This window comes from Hirundo rustica, chromosome 19, assembly GCF_015227805.2.
Source record: "Hirundo rustica isolate bHirRus1 chromosome 19, bHirRus1.pri.v3, whole genome shotgun sequence".
In the NCBI taxonomy this organism is placed as follows: Eukaryota; Metazoa; Chordata; class Aves; order Passeriformes; family Hirundinidae; genus Hirundo; species Hirundo rustica.
The window spans coordinates 4,275,910-4,294,585 of NC_053468.1; the positions used below are offsets into that span (position 1 = coordinate 4,275,910).

The following is an 18,676-nucleotide window of genomic DNA, read 5'->3' on the forward strand; positions in this document are numbered from 1 at the left end:
GGGAGGGGTGGAAGGAAGGGGTTTGAAGATTTGGTTTTATTTCTCATTACCCTACTCTGACTGGATTGGTAATAAATTCAGCTAATTTCCCCATGTCGTGCCCATGACAGTAGTTGGTGAGATATCTCCCCTTCCTTACTCTGACCCTGTGTTTCTTTTTCCCTGCCCAGCTGAGGAAGGGAGTTGACAGAGCATCTTTGGGGGCGCTTAGTGCCCAGCCAGGGTCAGCCCACCATAGTGTGGTTCCCACCTCAGGATTACAGGGGCTTCATGTTTAATTCATATCTTTCTGATTTTGAATTCCATGGTAAAAATACCAAGAGCAGTTTGAAGAGCTGTGGGGAGGCAGCTTAAATGAAGAGAATAAAAATCAGCCCACCAATGCAAGCCACAAGGAATATTTCACCTGGAGACAATCTGATGGTTATCACACATTACCTGTTTTTGTCCAACTGCAGACGTACTCTGATGAGAACATGGTTTTGTTTTGCTCCCCTGGGCAGGTCTTGCCTTAAGCTGAACTGGGGCTTGTGTTGGTCACCAGGTAATAAAGGCAATGAGGTATCTGCTACATGACCCGCCGGTCTGGCAGGATGAAGTTTCCTTGCCTCTTGAATCCTTGGAGATTTTTCTACCCTTGTGTGACTGTCTTGCCCTGGGGTCGATCCCTTGCTTACCAGAACTGACGAATTTCCTTTCTCCGCAGGGGACACTACACAGAAAATGAGATCTGCACAGTATCCTACCCCAGCAGAATTGGATGCTTATGCTAAGAAGGTCGCCAACAATCCACTGACTATAAAAATCTTTCCGAACAGCGTCAAGGTTCCCCAGAGGAAACACATACGCCGTACTGTGAACGGACTCGATACTTCGGGCCAGAGGTACAGCCCCTACCCGTCTCAGGCCACCACCAAAACGGGTCTGCTGGCCATAGTCAAATCCCCAGCGAAAGGAATCATCAAGGACTTTGACGGGACGCGCGCGCGCCTGCTGCCGGAGGCGATGATGAACCCCCCCTCCACGCCGTACGTTGCACCAAGCACTTTATCCCACCCCCAGGCGCTCGCTCGCCAGCAGGCTCTCCAGCATGCACAGACTTTGCCGCACCCCCAGAGCATCCCGCAGCACCCTCAGGGTATTCCACAGCCACCCAGCTTACCGCACCCTCAGGGGATCCCGCAGGCGCTGCCGCACCCGCAGAACGTGCAGCAGGCGCAGGGCTTGCAGCACCCTCAGAGCATGGCACACCAGACCCTGCAGCACCCCCCGAATCCGCTGCTGCAGCCGGGTTTACATGGAGGCAGAAAGATGCCGGATGCAGACGCGCCGCCGAATGTGACCGTGTCTACCTCAACCATTCCCCTCTCTATGGCTGCCACCCTGCAGCAGAACCAGCCACCGGACCTGAGCAGCATTGTGCACCAGATTAACCAGTTCTGCCAGGCCAGAGCTGGCATTAGCACTACCTCAGTGTGTGAGGGACAGATTGCAAACCCCAGCCCTATAAGTCGCAACCTGCTTATCAATGCAAGTACCAGGGTATCTACTCACAATGTCCCTACACCCATGCCTTCCTGTGTAGTAAACCCTGTCGACCATGCTGCTGCTGCTATTCCTCCTGCCTCTGTTAATGTGCCCATGGTCAATATTAACAGGGTGCCGCCCGCCTACCAGAACGAAATCAAATCGGTCGCGTGGAACCAGCACCAGCTTGCGCATCTGCAGCAAATGTGTGGGGATGCTGCTGGGCCTGCTGGACTCGCAGGGAAGCACCCTCAGAGAGAGATTGCGGGGCAGAGTTTCCCTGGCAAAACTTCCAACTACCCTCAAGAACTGTGCATGGGCCAGTCCTTCAGCTTGAAGCCCCCCATCGAGAAGCCTACGCCTTCTCCGCCTGTGAACGGGTTGCAGGGACCTTTGCCATATACCAATGGGCACTACTTCCAGCCCCTCTGGAATAACATTCTGCCCACGCCCAACAGTGACAGCTCTGGGTCCCAGGACCTCGCCATGCCTTTCCACGGGGGACAGCCAGCGGGAGCGCCGCTGGATTGCGCAGGAGGAACTCATTACAGAGCTGGAGCTGGCCCATCCAGCCAGAATAATGTGATGCAGACCATGGATTACCTAAGTGGGGACTTCCAGCAGTCCTGCTTCCGAGACCAGAGCGTGGCCGTGCTGGGAAAAGTCCATCGGCCTCCCATGAACCGAGCACCTGAACCAACCGATAGTCGAAATCTTCATATTCAACACCCAGGGTATAGATAGGCTGCAGTCACTTTCACAGACAGAAAAAAAAAAAAAATTATAGGTTTTAGTCTTAATTTTAATTAATAAGCAAGGCGTTTTTAACTTGCAAACTTGTGTGATCATTATAGTACCCATTGGAAGAAGACATACTGTATATTTAAAGAGCTTTGCTTACATGTTCTCTCTCTCTCCTTTATGCATCAAATATTTAACATGCCTTTTGTGTCAAAGAATTTCATTACACTACTTCACGCCACAGCTGTCTCCTCACTGCAGAGTCCCCCCTTTGTGCAGCTTTTCTTTTCTTTTATTTTCTTTTTTTGCCTTCTGCTGAGCAGCTCCTCGCTGGACTGAGGTTGAGTTGCTGCAGGGTTTCGCAGCCGCATCTGTTCCGCAGCTCCGGCGAGAGCGAGGTAGCGTAGCTGCTTCCATTTCCATCTCAATTTCCTCACAAGATTAAGAGCAACAGAATTTTGTCAGGGAGTAGGGCTTATTTTCGACTCGAAAGCCCATTTCATTAATGCATTAAACGTTGACCATTTGCACTGTCTAGAGGCCTGTGTAATTGAAAAAGAGCCTACGTTTGAAAAGAGCCGGCTAGGGGTATGTATTTAGGCTTTAATAGAGGGAGAAGCTTTTCAGCTCTTTCTTGCCCACGTTTATCATTTAGACTTTGTCCAAAGTCAGCAGTCTCTGGCAGATTTTTCTGACACTTTCTGTTTTCTGGACAGGGTATGGAGGAGGGGAAGGGCGGGTTTGAGGCGAAGGCAGCCACGTGGAGCTGCCTTTTTTCATGTTCCTCTTCCCCACCGCCCTTCCACCAGCCTCAAAGCTCACGTTGTCTGAATCCCTCGCTGCTAGGAGTCTGTGAAGGGAATCCAGACCCACTGACAACTCCAAAAAGGATTCAGCCACTTCTCTGGAAGCTGGAATTACTGTCAGGGTGAGGAGATGTCGCTCAGCCCATCCCCGGTGCAGCGAGCGCGGTCCCGCTGCGGGATGGGAGGCGGTCGGGCTGAATCAAAGCTCCTCTCACAAGCCACCGTGGGACTGACAGTCCCCTGTTCCTCTCCATCAAAACACCCCAGCGGATTTAATGGAACAATTCTTCTCCCTGGGAATTAGCAAAGCTATTTATAACATCCCTTTTTCCCAGGGTCTCGGTGCCTAACTCCTTCTGTTCCTTCCCCACGTCACTTCCAGCAGCCGGTTGAGTCAGTGACTGTAGGACACTAACTGCTGGGTAACCTCAGCATCTTGTTCTCCTCAGTGTACCAAAACATCCCTTTTCCTTTCTAACGGCCAAATTTATTGTAAGTAGAAAATTCCTCATCTCTTTTAACGAGACTAATACTTGAACATAATGATCACAATCAAGTTTGGAAATTAAAAAAAAAAAAAAAAAAAAAAAGACAAAAAAAGAAGAAGAAGAAAAAATTTAAAAAAAAAATGCATTGATTCTTTCTATGTACACTGGCTAAAAAAAAAAAAATATTGCTCTACACTGTAACTTTTAAGTGTAATATTTCTGTATGAATGTCGCCTGGTAGTGTGGGTTTGAGTAGCATTGTGTATGGGTGAACCCACTGGCCTCTGCCATCCACTGGCCTCCCTCACAGCCCTTGGAAAAACAAAGCCTTAAGTATTTGCTCCTTGAACTTTCCTTAATGAGCATGGTTTAAAAAAAAAAAAAAAAAAAAAAATCTTGAAGACATCATACAAAATTAAAAAAAGAACAAAAAAAAAATTTCAAAAAAAAAAAGTTTTGAAGTGACGTCCTAGTTGGCTAGAGATTCTTAAAAGTTTTTCGTAAATGGGAAAATTAGAAAACATTTATTTGTATTTTTTTAATTTAGAATGTGTAGTCCTGGGCTGTAACAAATATTTAGGTTTCAAAGCTTAGCAGAGTACGTTTCTGACTCCTTGCGTAAGTTAGTACACTTATGTCATTATTTAAATTCTTTTAAGTGTACTATAACCCGTTCTTTAGTGGTAACTCCTGAGCAAAGTTAAGCAAATTTGACTAAAGACGGATTAAATTATGTGTTGGCTTGTGTTGCCTTATATTTAAGAAAAAAGGAAAAATTGCCTGATTGTGTTATGCCAAATGATAGCAACATGAAGTCCTAATTTATTGTTTATAATCGTATTCCTGCAGTCTTTGTGAAAACTGGTAAATATACATCTATGAAAGAACGAAAATCCCGAGGCTTTTCATGCAATATTTTTCTGAATCCATTCTGTTGGAGCCAGAGTTCGAGTCTGAAGCTGCTTCCCCTCCGGTCGCCCCGTCGTGTTCCCCATCCCCAAGCCAGCCCCAGCGAGGGCTGTGCTCTGACCTCGCCCCTCCCTGCCCGGTCAGCCACTGTAAGGTGTTCTGCTGCCTGAGTCCGTACCTTTTTACTGAATAAAACCTTGGCCTCTCCAATGTTCCCGTAGCCTGCTCCAAATCTTAACCCAGACTGTTACTGAAAGCTGATTTGTAACTCCTGCTCTTCTCCCGAGAGCCTGAGCAGAGTCCTGTGCCGTGGTGGTGGTTGCCTGGGAGGTGTTCGGTGGCGGTGGCTGTGAGTTTTTGGGGACTGTTCTGCACAGGTACAGCCACGACCTCCGAGGCTTTGCCCCGGTACAGCAGGACCGGGAAGCGAAAAAAAATCCTGCTGAGACTCATCCAGGTGGGACATTGCTTGAAAAAATAAGAATCATTTTACTATTAAAATATACTGAAACCTTTCCTTTTGGTCTGGGAGTGAGATTTTTCTTTGAACCAACCCTCTTCACCTCTGCAGCAGCCCTGTTGTGCTGGGCTCTCCATGCTTCCCTGCTCCCCCCTGAAGAGAAACGCTGTCCTGCCTCATTCCCAGGTGGGGTGGGGTGGGAGCAAAGGTTGGATCTGTGGTGTAGGTGCCCAGGGCAGGGGTCTGGCTGTGGCACTGTCACCAGGGTGAGGAAGGGAGGAGCCTTGTGGTGCTTTGTGTGGTAGGAGCCGTGCCCTGCTCTCCTGGAAACCTGGAAAAACCTCCCGTGGATTTTTTCTCTCTGCCTGGTGCAGAATTGAGAGGAACCAAAAGGCCGGGAATGTTCCTTCCCCCTGGGCTCTCCCAGGAGCCCCTTGTGGGCGGTCACCAACATTTGGGGCTCGCACTGCTGCTCCTCTTGCCTTTCTGTCCATCTGTCCATCCATGGGTCAGTGCTTTCCAACATCTCTGACTCCAGCGCAGGGCTCCCCGCTGGATCCTGGGTGCCTGCTCTGCTCCCTGAGGAATGAGTAAAGCTCAGGTGTTCCTGAGCTCCTCACCCTCCCTCAGCAGCAGCACCTTCCTCCCCATCCTCACACCACTGCAGAATCCCGAGGTGGACGTTGGAAGATCCTGAGAAGGATAAACACGAGCGTGGTGTGAACCCTTCCACGCGGAATCTGCGTCCTGTGTTCGGAGCAGAAGCTCTGGAGCTGTTCAGCCACGGTTTGTTACAGCCCAAAGTGAACGTTTTATGAAAGACACTTGTGAGTTTTCTTGAAGCTTTCCATGTCAGATGTCTCCGGGGGCCTCGGCCGCTCCCGTGGAAACCAAACAGAGCCGTTTGCTGGGGATCACTGTGGGGAGGACTGGGAATTGCTGCTGTATTTCATTAAACCACAAGGACTCATGATAAAGGCTGCTGCTTCTGCGCTGCGGGTACCAATTAGAATTTTCTTTATTATTATTTTGTCCGCAGGAAAAATAAAAAAAAGAGCCCTGGTCCCTCTGCCCCTTCTGCTGGTTTTATGCAGCGTGTTTTACGGGTGTGTGGGCCATGGAGTCACAGGGAAGGTGCTTGTCCCGGAGGGAATTTGGGGAAGGGTCTCCATGGGTTTCAGCGATAGGAATGTGTCAGGCAGAGGCTGGCTGACTGCTCCAATAAAGGAAGGTTTGGGAAAGCAGAATCTCACAGAGGAAGGTGCTGAAATAAAGGTTCAAAATAGGAGGAGGAGGAGTGGAGGAGGGGGGTTGAGCCCTGCCAGAATTTTTAAGGGAATTTGTAAGGTTTGTAACGTAATCGTAGAGAAGATGGGGCCTGGCAGTTTCCTCCCCTCTCCCGGGATTGTCCATCTCATTTAATCTTTGCTTCCATCCCTCAGAAAGACAAAACTCCAGCCACATCTCCTGTGCTCACTGCAAACCTGAGCGTCAAAATCCCTCCTTCCTACTGTTCCCAGTGTTCCCCAAATACTATGGACGTTTGGTTCCCACCTGGTTTTCCTGGAATTTGGGCTGAACCAGGCAGCTTAGCCCAGCTGAGCTTCATCAGGAAGAGCTGTTTGCCCACGGGCACCGCTGCACCCTCTCCAGTGTCTGGGAATTCCAGCAGCAGCCACACTCCATCCCTCAGAGCTGCAGGATCCTCTTCTCCCTTGCCTCCAAGCTTCTTTGATACCTAGTTTCTTCATCCATCCCCCCAACAGGAGCAATCTCCTCTGCAAGGAGTTTTCTGGAGACTTTCTCATCGTCTTGGCAGCCGGTTGGAGCTGGAGTGAGGATCTGGTGGGAAAGGATCCAGCAGGGACTTGGTGTGAGCAGCTGCTGCCTCCACCGAGGAATCACCTGCAGCCACGGCTAAACTGAGGGCTTTGAGTAAAACCCAACATTTTAAAACGTCTCCTTTAGGGCCAGAAATGTTTTTCTTCCGAAGATTTTGACCCGAGGTAGGCCACACCCAGACGTTCTCTGCGAACTCCGGCAGCTTGCGATGTTTGGAGAGGAGCAACGCTGCAAAAAATTCAGAGCTGGGAAAAAGTCCTGCTCCATGTGGGGGTCCTGGGGTGGTCCAGAGGGTGGAGGAGCCAAAGGAAAGGGGCACATTGTGGTTGGAGCACAGGCTGGACACCCTCCAGCAAGAGCCGCCTTTCGGATGCTCTTCAACCTTCAGCAGAGCCAAACTGCAATAAAGTTACTGGAGTGTTTTATCTGCTTAGTTTAAGTTAATTTCAAAGCAATTGGGTACAGGCTGTTGATTCTGCTGGAGTGGCTGCAAGCCTGAGAGATGCACCAACAGTGAAGTGAAATTGCGCCGAAGAACTGCTGTGAAATCTCGACTTTCGCTGCCCTCAACCTCCTCATTCCTGGGGGCAGATGGGGAGGGAAGGGGCCCAGCTGGGGCTTTAGTAAAGGATGTACAAAGGAAATTTTTCTCACGTTTTTCTCCCTGTACAATATCAATGCCTGGATTCAATGTCTCGGAGAAGAAGCATCAAGGATCAGCACAAATCGGGGCTCCGTGGTGTGAGCAGATGGAGCGGTTTTGCCAAAATTCCTCCCTTGTCTACAATCCCAAAGAGGTTAAAAAGGTTTGGGGGTTATTTAGGGCATCTGCACGGTGGTGGGGGTCTTGCACAGGCAAAGGACCCTCCAGGTGGAGTCTCCCTCTATTTTTCAGGTATTTAATAAGATTTTCCTCTCTGATTTGAGCATCTTCTGAAGCTCCTTCCAGTGTCCCAGCGATGCTGGCAACACAAACCGTTAGAATAAACCCTCAAACCAACAAGTTTCCAGGAAGTTTATTTTTAAACTTGGTATTTGAGGCTAAACTTAGTAGCAAAAATCGATTTGTCTCCCTCTCTCCTCCCTGAGCATCGAGAGCTTCCCCCTCCTCCTGCTTCTCTGCAGCCCGGGCCCTGGCGGGGAATCGCTGCCGCGTTCCCTGGGAACGCTGAAGGTTAAGAGGTGCTCCAAGATCCGGCTGACATTTCCAGAGCCCGGGTAAGGGAGCTGGAGCGCAGCATCCACCAGCACATCCCGCAGAGAGAGCTGGAAAGGGGCAGGAAAAAGGGGAAAATCAACCCAAGCTGGGAAAGCAGAGTTCAACAGGGAGTTGGTCCCTGAGGTGGGGACGGGGACAATTCCACGCTCCCAGGGTTGTTTTTTCTCCTCTTTGGCTTCCCTGAGCTCATCCAGGAGATGTTGCTCAGGCTTTCCCCCAACAATTATGTTAAGATTTGATTTTATTTCTTTTAAGGAAACTCGTTGGAATAAAGGGTTGCCAACACTCTGTGTGTGGCCTGGTCAGAGAGACAGAGCTGTCCCTGTACTCCGTGTGTGTGTATATATACACACACTGTGCATAATAATTATAAAAATATAAAAATATTAAATGCAAGGATAAAAATTATAAATAGCTGTTAAATAGAAATTAAGCGTCTGATAAATATGAAGCATGGAAGACGTGTAAGTATGCAGATAAAATTTCTATAACATAAATTTACACAGTATAAAATTACTAAAATATTATGTAATGCAATTACATTGATATATGCAATTTGATATAATAATATAAATAGGCACATATGATACATAAAATAATAAAATTAAAATATTTTTAAGTATATACAAAATATATGTGTTAACTATAAAATAAAAAAATAGCATAAAATTTGTAAGGACAAAATGCATACTTAATACGAATTTTAACAATTTGTTAATGCAATCATTATAATTATTATGATAATTAGTATGATAATTATTATTCATTAATATAAATTATAAGGCTATAAATTTCTATTGACACCTTGCCCTCCCCTCTGTCCCCACGCGGCGGCGCCACCGAGCCGAGCACCGGGACCGGCTGGAACCGGGCACCAGTGTGGGCTGAAACTGGGCACCAGTACGGGCTGAAACTGGGCACCAGTACAGGCCAATACTGGGCACCAGTGTGGGCTGTTAGCAGGCACCAGTACAGGCTGAAACTGGGCACCAGTATGGATTGGTACCAGACACCAGTATGGACTGAAACTGGGCACCAGTATGGGTTGGTACTGGACACCGATATGGGCTGAAACTGGGCGCCAGTGTGGGCTGATACTGGGCACCAATATGAGCTGGTACCAGGCACCAGTACAGGCTGATACTGGGCACCAGTGTGGGTTGATACTGGGCACCAGTTTGGGCTGGCACTGCCACCACTGCGGGCTGGCACTGGGCACCAGTACAGGCTGGCCCTGGACACAGCAGGCAGCAGTGTGGGCGAGAACGGTGCGACATTCGGGGCTGGCATCAGAAATGGGTGTGAGGCTGGCACTTGGCACAAGGTGACGCCGGGTGCCAGCGTGGACACCGGCGCAGGCTGACACTGGACACCAGAACGGGCTGGCATTAGATCCCAGTTTGGTGGCCCAGCAGGGGCTGGCGCTGGGCACCAGTACAGACCTGCATTTCGCTCCACTGCAGGGCTGGCACTGGGCACCAGTACAGGCCGGCACTGGGCAGTGGTGTGGGCAGGAACTGGGCACCAGTACTGGGCACCAGCAAGGACAGGAGTATTGCCCAGCTCCCCGGGCTGCCACAGCGGGCTGGGATCTGCTCAGGGGGACATTCCTGGGGGGAAAACGGGGTATGGGGACACCCCCGGCAGTGCTGCCTCCCCCTCAGCCCAGCCAGGGCCGCAGGGTGCAGCTAATTAGGGGCTAATTGCATTAAACCGGAGCAGCACTAATGCAATTGTGGGATTATCCCGCAGAGACAGCGACCCCCCCCCCCATTGCTGCCGGGGTGACCGGGGGGGGGGTCAGACACAGGGACCTGGGGTCTGATCCAGCCCGACCGCCCCCAGTCTGCCCTAGAGACCCCCAGCATCGCCCACCCCGTCTGCCCGGGATCCCGCCCTCCCCCGGGGCGTTAATTACTAACGAGGGGCTGATGGAACAGAGAGGGGGTCTGCAGGGAAACAGCCCCCCGGGGCTGACGACCCCCCCCAGCCCCGCACATCCTCGCTGCAGCCGGTGATTACCGAATTAACCGGCTCCATCTGAGCCCGTCTGCTGCCGGGATGTGGGTCAGGGATTACCCCTCTCCGTGCCCCCCAGCCCAGTCCCGGCTCTCCCTGTCCCCAGCACCCACGGCTGCGCCCAGGAGCATCCCCCGGTTCTGCCATCCCGACCCCGGCAGGCAGAGGAAGCAGCTTCGGGCTGAGCAAGGACGTTCAGGCGGCCGTAATAAATACAAGAAAAGTTTATTGAGAAGAAAAAGATGAGGGGAGGGGGCAGCAGCCCCAGCCCGGGGTAATAAATAACAACCTGGGGAGCACCAGTTTACAAAATATGGCTCTGGGCAGTGGGGTCCTGCAGGGTCCCCAGCGAGGCTGGCGGGGGCTGCTGGCACCTCGGGGAGCGGCTTAGGGGGCCCAGCCCCCCGGCACCCCCGGGCACCCGAGGAGGGGCTGCCCCAGGGAGCAGCTGGGGCTGCAGGACAGTCCCAGCCCCAGGAGGGACGTGGGAGCAGCCCCATCCCTGCCCGTCCTGAGAGCCACCGCGGTGCCACGGCAGCGTCCCCACGCCGGGGGCACCGGCTGCGGGCAGGGGCTCAGCACCACTTTGGGGCACCCCTGGGCGGGTGCCCCGGTCACATCCTGTCCCCGTCCGGGGCTCAGGCCAGGATCTTCTGGGGGATCTCCACCGAGGCTTTGATGAAGATGGCGTTGTCCCGCACGTAGTTCCGTTTCCTGATGTCCTCATGGGAGATGAACTTGGGGTAGCCGAAGCCCAGGGTGCTCTCGTCCAGGGAGCCGCGCGAGGCTCCCGGCTTCTGGAAGTTTTTCCAGTTGGGGTCGGGGTGGAAGGTCTCGGTGATGTGCTGGGGCTTGGAGAGCGAGGGGTCGCTCTGGTCCAGCAAGGAGAAGGTGACTCGGTAGGAGAAGGGCCACTCCAGCAGGTTGTCGTACTCGCCCGGCAGCACGCGGATGTAGACCGAGAGGTGGCTGCTCTCGCCGCTGCCGTTGCCGTTGAGGAAAGCCGACACCTGGAGCTTGTAGCCGTACTTGTGGGTGTAGAACGGGGGGCTGAAGAACTCGTAGTTGCTGCGGGCTTTGGCCTCCTGCAGCTTGCGGGCGTAGTCGGCGATTTTCCAGATGAGGGTCCCGTCGCTGCTCACCGACAGCTCCTCCATGTCCCGACGCAGCTCCAGGATCTCCTGGCGCTGCCGGCTCACCAGGGCACACACCATGCCCAGGTGGGTCTTGGTGCTCTCCTCCAGGTGCCGGCCCATGGCCAGCTTGGGGCACTGCGGGGGCAGCGGGACCGTCAGCGGGAGGGGACATGGGACAGGAGAGAAGGTACCGTGAGAATAACAGGGAGACGTCATCGGAGCGCAGGGGCACTGGAGCAGGATGGCACAGAGATGTCATGGGGACACAGGGGTGGCACACGGACACCTGGCTGGGGGACAGGGGGACACTTGGGCGGCAAACACAGGGGTGAGGCCATGGAGCCACAAGGGATGGGACAGACATCATGGCAGGAGCGGTGTGTGGGTGCTGTAGGCACATGGTAGGGACAGCACGGACGCCAGGGCAGGCTGGTCACAGGGACAGCACTCACCCGGTGCTTGCAGCCAGCTTCCTTGAAGGGGCACAGCAGCATGGCCGTGTTGCAGCTCTCCTTGAGGTGGGTGGGCACATCCTCCCGGGCGATGCTGGGTGTCCCACACTGGTTGGGGCACGGCACGGGGTACCGGGGACACTGGTACTGGTGGTTCTGGGGAGACAGAGGGGCTGTCAGCCGGGGCTGGGAGCCAGCAGGGCGAGGGTCCCCGTGGGCTCCATCTCACCTGGATGGTGTCAAAGACGAACTCCTTGGAGCAGTAGGTGCAGGGCTGGGTGCGCTTGGGGCACTCAGCCAGGGCGTGCTGGGACAGCAGGCGCCGCATCATGCGGGCCCCACACTTGTTCTCACAGTACACACTCTCCTGGGGACACGTGCCCTGGTGGCCCTGGGGGACCACGACAGCGTCATCACCCTCTGGCTGCCCTCACCGGCCAGCCCTAACAGGGATGGGGACACACGGTGCCCCCACAGCCAGAGGGCACGATGACCAGGTGCCCACATGTCCACATCCTCCCCAAGGCTGTTCCCCACGTCCATGACGTGTCTCCCACAGCGTCCCCATCCCCAGGCGGTGTCCCCATGGTGCCCTGCAGCCCACTGGGGTTCCACAACACCCCCAGCACAGCCATGCCCACCGTGGCACCCCGGCCAGCTTTGTGTCCCCCACAGCCTGCCCCAGCACTGCCCACCTCGAAGGCCTCCCCGGTGAAGTCGCTGGCGCAGAACTCGCACTTGACCCTGCGCTTGGGGCAGCCGTGCTGGACGTGCTCGGGGAGGTCGCGGCGGCTCAGTTTGGCGCTGCACCGGTTGGGGCAGGGGATCACGTTGAAGCCACAGGTGCCGAGATGTGCCTGGGGGAACACAGGCACGGTGATGGGAAGGCCTCGGGGTACAGCTCTGGCCCACCCCCGTCCTCCCAGGTCCTACCTGGAGGTGCTTGATGAGCCCGCTCCAGCGGCAGCCCTCCTCGCTGTGGATGCAGCGGATGGCCAGGCTCAGCACCTGCGCCTCCAGCTCGGGGTCGGGGTAGATCTGGAGGGGCAGCAGCGGGGTATCAGCATCCCGCCCGGGGCTGTGGGGGCACACAGCCCCCAGCACAGCCTGGCTGGGAGCCTTGGGCACGCTGCCCGGGGCCGGATCCCCCCCTGGGCACACCAACAAGCGCCCTTTGTTGGGAGCGGGTTTCCGCTCCCCCGGCCCCGCGGCACAAAGGGCTCTTGCTTCCGCCTGGCCGCCCGTGCCAGGCTGTCGTGGCTGTGCCAGGCGCTGTGCACAGCCCGGGGACGGCCCCTCGGTGGGGATGTCCCCTTGGAGCTGGGTGCCCATCCGTGTGCCAGGCTCACCTTGGCGTAGTCCAGGGGCAGCTGGTCCTCAGGGCACTTGAAGACGCCTTCGCTGCAAGACACAGAAGGCTCGGGATCGCTCGGGGCTGGGGCGCGGCGCGTCACCAGAGACACAGCCACGACGTCCCAGCAGGTCCCCTCCATCCCACCCCAGGACATTGGCGCTGTCCCTGCACCGCTGAGCGCTCACCCCGTACCAAATCCACCCTGGGGGAGCCACGGCTCTAATCCCGCTCCATCTGTCTGAGCTGGGAAATGCCCCCGCCAGACACCCCCCCCAGGCATCCCCCAGCCGGGCACGGCGGTCCCGGTCCCCGGGGGCCTGGGCCAGCCGCCGCCAGCGTGGCACCATCTGGAGCCCCGGCAGCCCCTGGCCCATCCCGTCCCCTGGGATTAAGGAGGGTGCCGGTGGCGCCGGGGCGTCCGCAGCCCCAGGTGCCGGGGCCCAGGGGAGGTGGGGGAGGACAACAGCTGGGCGCCAGATGTGCAGCCCCGATGCGTGCCCCTGGGGCTCCTGCTCCACAGGAAATGGCCCCAGCAGCCACCACGGTGAGTCAGGACGGGGTACAGGCAGCTGCCCTGGAGGGGTCCCCATCCTGGCTGGGCCCCCAGGACGAGGGAGTCCTCCTGAGAGCTGTCCCCGAGGAGGGAATGGCCCTGCTCAGCCCTGACCTGCAGAGGAGCAGCATGAAGTGGCAACAGGGATCCAGCCAAGGAGGCAGCCTGGCCTGTGACAAGGCTGGCCTGGGGTCACCATCACCTCTGGTCCGCACATCGCTGTGCCCAGGGGTAGGGGAGGGAGTCCACGCACCATCCCTGAGGGACGCTGGGGTGGGAGACCTACAGGGACATGCAGCAGGGACACAAAGGGACCCCGTGGCTCCGGTGTCTTTGCGGTGACACTGGACAAGGCTGGCCTGCCTGGACAGCCCTTGTGCCCATCTAATCACTGCGTGCCCTTGGCAGGCACTGGCGTGGCCCGGACAGGAGCTGCCAAGTGGATGTGAGACGCCGGGACGGAGCCAGCAGCGCCGCCGGGCACACGCCAGCCCGGGCCGCCCGGCCACGGCACGGTCACCTCCCCTGCGGCCACCATCCCTGCGCGGGGAGCGCGAGCGAACCCCAGGAGCCACAGCCCTGTGGGGTGTGATCCACGTGGGGGACGGCTGCAAGCAGCTCCGCACGTGCCCACTGTGTTTGTTGCAGGTGGTTTTGCGGGAGTCATCGGGGATCCGCCGAGATAAGGAGCTCGCAGACAGGGCCGGGCAGCGGGCAGCCCGTGGCACGGCCTCGTGGCTGGCATTGCCCCGCGCTCTGCTGCCTTTCCAGGGCTGCCAGCTGTGCCGGAGCCCCGTGCGCGGTGTTGGGGTGCTGGCGCTGGGGGGAAGTGGGACGATGACCCGAAGGCAGCGCCTAATCCCTGACAAAGCCTCCCCATTCCTCACGCTTGGCCGGGCAGGGAATGTGCTGAGGCAGCACCCGGGGGGACCGTCCTTGCCTCTGACCTTCACGGCGTGTTGGGGCACAGCGAGGTGATGGGGTGGGGAACCCCGGCATCCCCCGGCACCCCCCGGCACCCCCGGCCAGCACCGCGGTGGGGGCATGGATGGCTCAGCCCGTGGGATCCCCAAACTGAGCCGGGGCAAACAGTTTGTGCTCGGGGGGACCCCCGAGGCCATTCCCCCCGGCAGAGCGGAGGTGCCGGAGGGAAGGGTGCGGGGGAGGGGGGGGGACAGATGCGCTCTGACACGTGCCCCGGGGAACGCCCGGTTTCACAGAAACCGGCCCCGGTGACGGTGGTGCCCGTGAGCCGTTCCCGGGCGAAGGTCGCTCCGGCGGGGAAAGGCCCGGGGTGACGCTTGTCACCGCCCGGAGAGAGCACGGGCACCTCCTCGCCGTGCCCCGCGGGACGCCCGGGACCGCACCGGCCCCGCACGTGTCCCCCGGCTGCCGGCACCGGTACCGGGGCCCCCAAACCGCGGCGGTCTGAAGAGGCCCCGGCTCCCGGCCAGCGCACACGGCCGGGTCGCGCTCGCCCGTGGGCACCGGGACGCCGGGGTGGCCGTACAACCGTACACCCCTCCCCAAAAACACCCCCGGCCGCTTCCTCCGGCGGGGCCGGAGCAGGAAGGGGTTAAGCTCGAATCTCGAAACTCGCATCTCCGGGCTTTACCCGGCCCTCCTCTTCCTCCTCCTCCTCCTCAGCGAAAGGGGCCACGGGCCGCTGCACCCGCGGGGCGCCTGTCACGGGCTGGGCGCGCCGCGCACCCCCTCCCTGCCCCGGGGCACCACCGGGCGCCCCGCACCTTTCCCGGGCCCGAGGCATCCCCGGGCACCCCGCACCTCTCCCGGGGCACTCCGCGCCTTTCCCGGGGCACTCCGCATCTTTTCTCGGGGCGCTCCGCAGCCGTTCCCCGGCCCGGAGCACCCCCGGGCACCCCGCATCTTTTCCCAGGACCCCCGCACTCCCAGGCACCCCGCGCCCCTTCCCGGGATATCCCGCATTCCCTCCCGGGCCCGGGGCATCCGCACCCCCGTGCACCACGCACTCCGACAGCGGCCCAGGGCACCCCGGACACCGCACCCCGGGGCCGGCGGAGGATGGGACGGTGGCGAGCAGCACCCGCTGCCGCCCGCGGTGCGGAGGCCCGGATCGGGATCGGGGGCGCGGGTACCCCACGGGGGAAGAAGGGGTGCGGGCAGTAACACCAGGTCGGGTCGCCCGCGGGGTGATGCGGGGTCTCACCTGAGGAACTCCTGCAGGCAGGTGTCGCAGAAGCGGTGGCCGCAGGTGGAGACGCGGACGGGCTCCCGCATGGGTTTTCCGCAGAGCGGGCACAGCACCCGGCGCCGCGGCCGCTCCAGCAGCTTGTAGTCGTAGCCCGGCATCCCGCAGCCGCCGCCCCGCGCCCGCCGCCGCCGCCCCGCGCCCGCTCGGCTCCGCGCTCCGCGCCCGGCTCCGCCCGGGGGCCGGACGGGGCGGTGGGACCGGCCCGAGCCCGCCCCGCCACGGGGGACGGCATCGCCATCGCCACCGCCCCCCGCCCGGGCACCGCCTCCGCGCCCCGCCGCCGCCGCACGGGGGGGGACGGAGCGATCCCGGCATCCCGGGGGCTCGGGGAGCATCACACCGGGGACGGCCCCTCCGAGGGGTTTGGGGTGCGGCACCCTGGGGATTTGGGGAGCGCCCCACCGGGCGCTCGGGGTGGGGGGGGTTGGCACCCACCGCACTGGGAACGGCCACCCCGGGGATTTGGGGAGCATCAACATCACGTCATGGGCAGACCCCTCACCCACTGCGGCCTTCCCTGGCGCAGGGCTGGGCTCTGGGGGCACACACGGCGGTGTCCCCGCTGACCCGACATGCCCTCCTTGACTCAGAGGTGTCTCAGGGGTGCCACACTCCCGCGGGCAGCCCGAGACCACGGTTGTGCCCCTGAGCGAGGCTGGAAGGGGGATCCAGCTCCCAGTCCTGCTCCTACCACAGCTCGTGTCCCAGCCATCACCCACAGCAGGACACGGAGGGGCTGACATGTCCCGAGCCCCCCACGCCACAGGCACGAGGGGGACACAGCTCCTGTGGCTTTGTCTTGCTGGGAGCTCACGCCCCAGGCTGCAGCTAAGAGCCTCCCTCCAGCCACGGTTTGGAACTGAGCAAGAGCCTGGAGGAGGGAGAATAAAAGCAAATCTGTCTGGCTGCAGCCCCCTCGTCACTCTTTCAGAAATCAGAGCAGCATATGGGAGTATTTGCCCCTTTCCCCAGAGATGGAGCCGAGCAGATGACAGGCTGCGAGCATGTGTTCGTCCCACCAACGCTCACTCCAGCCAGCTTCCCATTAAGGGCGGCAGTTGCTCCAGACCCAAATGTTAGCAGTTTTCAATTAGCAAATGGCAGAGGAGAGGGATTCCTGGGGGACACGCTGAGCAAGTCGAGCTCTATCACTTGTCACTCAAGGAGCTCACGTTACCCTTCTCCCCGAGAGGCTCTGCTTAAAATAAAACCCTGCAGCAGCCCGGGGGGGAGGCAGCCTGCTCGCTGCCAGATCTGCCAGGGAGGGGAAGGGTGGCTCATTTCTGGGGTTACCCTGAGGGATGGCAGGTTGTTCTGAGCAGCTCTGGGGCTCCCAAATATCAGGGAACCTTGTACTGGGGTACACTGAGCACGAGCAGCACGGGATTTTCCGAGAGACGTGAGTGGCTGCTCGGATGATGGAGAGTGCTAAGCTAAACTTTAACCAGCTCCCAGTGATATTGGAAACTCGACAGGTAAAAACAGGTGACGGTGGGCAGCTGTACAGGGAGCAGTGGGGAGTAACAGCCACCTTGAGCTGGGGTTGAGGTGCTCCCGGCCGGGTTTGCTCAGGGCGGTGACACCCCCAGGGCAGGCTCTACCCGCAGCCCCGTGGTCCAGCTGGTTCTGCCACTCTGTGCCAGCAGAGCCCGGAGCCAGGCTGTCTCCAACAAGAGATAGGCACAACCCAGACACTGTCCCTGACACGCTGTGACCTGGCTCCGGCTAAAGACTGTCCCTGGACACCGCTCTGGGACAAGGTTCAGGCCAAAAGGACAGGTCCTTGGTATCCTGGGGGTTGGTGGGACTCCAAAGACAGGACACATTCAGTCCTGTAAACACAGGCAGCCTGTGCCTCCGATGACAACCATGAAAACAGCCGACTTTTATCATTATTTACTGCTTCTCTTTGATGTTTTAAAATTATTCTTCCCTAACCTCACTGAAGAGCATCTCTGCTAATTAGCCAGGAGCTGACAAAGCCATCAGAAGGTGCTGGCTGCGCCGGCAGGGCGGCTGGGAGGTGTCAGACCCTGCAAACAAAGATCCCTCCTTTTCCCCTCTCGCTAAGCAAAGCCCTCCCCGCACTCAACATCACAGCCAGGCATTTGTCTCACACAAAGGCGACACTCAGGGCAATTCCCTTTTGTGGAGGTGATATGTTCCCTGTCCCCCATGATGGGTCACTTCTTGAACCCATCTGAGCTCCGAGAGGCCTCTTGTTCTGTTCCCCAGCCTCTCCCTGCTGCTCCATCCCTCCACCTTCAATTTAAACCGGAGGGACAGAAAACAGACGCTCCGGCTTCTAAAGAAGTTAAGGTGGAGCCTTTTGCCCCAGGGAAAGGAGTGGGCAGAGTCCTCTGCCGGCTTCTGGGGCCTCGTGCCCAGGGAGGGCAAGGGTAAGGGATCCAGGCAGACGGACAGGGGGACAGCAGCCGCACCTCCTGCCAAAAACCTTGTGGGAATGAGGATACGACCTTGACAGAGGTGCCGGAATCAAAATAAATCAGCTCCGGGATCAGCCGACGGTTTAGGCTGTTTCCTGCTACAGTAATGGCCCCAAGTCAGCAGGATCTTATTTGGAACAGGGGCAGCCTTTCCCTGCGTGACAATGGCCAGAGGGGACCCGCAGCAGGATGCACAAACCAGGCATCCTCATCCCACATCACCTCCCCTTCCCGCTCCCCTCCGGCCCTGCCTTTCCTTAGCAGGAAGAGCCGCGGGGACCCTGATCCACCACCAGCTCCACACACAACACAGGAACAAAAAAAAGGATAAAGGGAGAAGCCCTGAGACCTGCAGATTTCACCGGGAGCTTCTGCAGGGAAACAAAGCAGCAGACGTGAGGAATGCAAGTGGCCTATTTGCCCGAGCTGCTCTCTGCCTCCGGCAGCACGGACATGCCTCGGCTTGTCGTTCCAGGAGCTTTTGTTGCTC

General features: G+C 57.8%; 2 protein-coding genes across 4 annotated transcripts in view; one reads left to right on the top strand and one right to left on the bottom strand.

Moving 5' to 3' along the window:
- The window catches only part of FAM222B (family with sequence similarity 222 member B), a 36,375-nt gene extending 31,388 nt beyond the window's left edge, over positions 1–4,987 (top strand). For all 3 annotated transcript variants that reach the window (XM_040082704.2, XM_040082702.1, XM_040082703.1), the window contains one exon: positions 707–4,987. In XM_040082704.2, the coding sequence (XP_039938638.1) occupies positions 724–2,271 (1,548 nt within the window). In that variant the 5' untranslated portion in view covers positions 707–723 and the 3' untranslated portion in view covers positions 2,272–4,987. The remainder of the gene's footprint in view (positions 1–706) is intronic.
- Positions 4,988–10,219: 5,232 nt separating this feature from the next.
- TRAF4 (TNF receptor associated factor 4) lies at positions 10,220–15,839 on the bottom strand. The gene is made up of 7 exons (XM_040082469.1): positions 15,695–15,839; positions 12,949–13,000; positions 12,533–12,637; positions 12,295–12,456; positions 11,829–11,990; positions 11,600–11,755; positions 10,220–11,282 (listed from the first exon to the last, which is right to left on the bottom strand). The coding sequence occupies exons 1-7, from the start codon at positions 15,835–15,837 to the stop codon at positions 10,650–10,652; spliced, it is 1,413 nt and encodes a 470-aa protein (XP_039938403.1). The 5' UTR covers positions 15,838–15,839; the 3' UTR covers positions 10,220–10,649.
- Positions 15,840–18,676: the final 2,837 nt, after the last annotated feature.

Coding starts and splice junctions, on each gene's coding strand:
- TRAF4 (XM_040082469.1), bottom strand. CDS start 15,837: ATGCCGGGCTACGACTACAAGCTGCTGGAGCGGCCGCGGCGCCGGGTG. Junction 12,457..12,532: donor GGCTCATCAAGCACCTCCAG/GTAGGACCTGGG, acceptor GTGTTCCCCCAG/GCACATCTCGGCACCTGTGG. Junction 11,756..11,828: donor TCGTCTTTGACACCATCCAG/GTGAGATGGAGC, acceptor CTGTCTCCCCAG/AACCACCAGTACCAGTGTCC.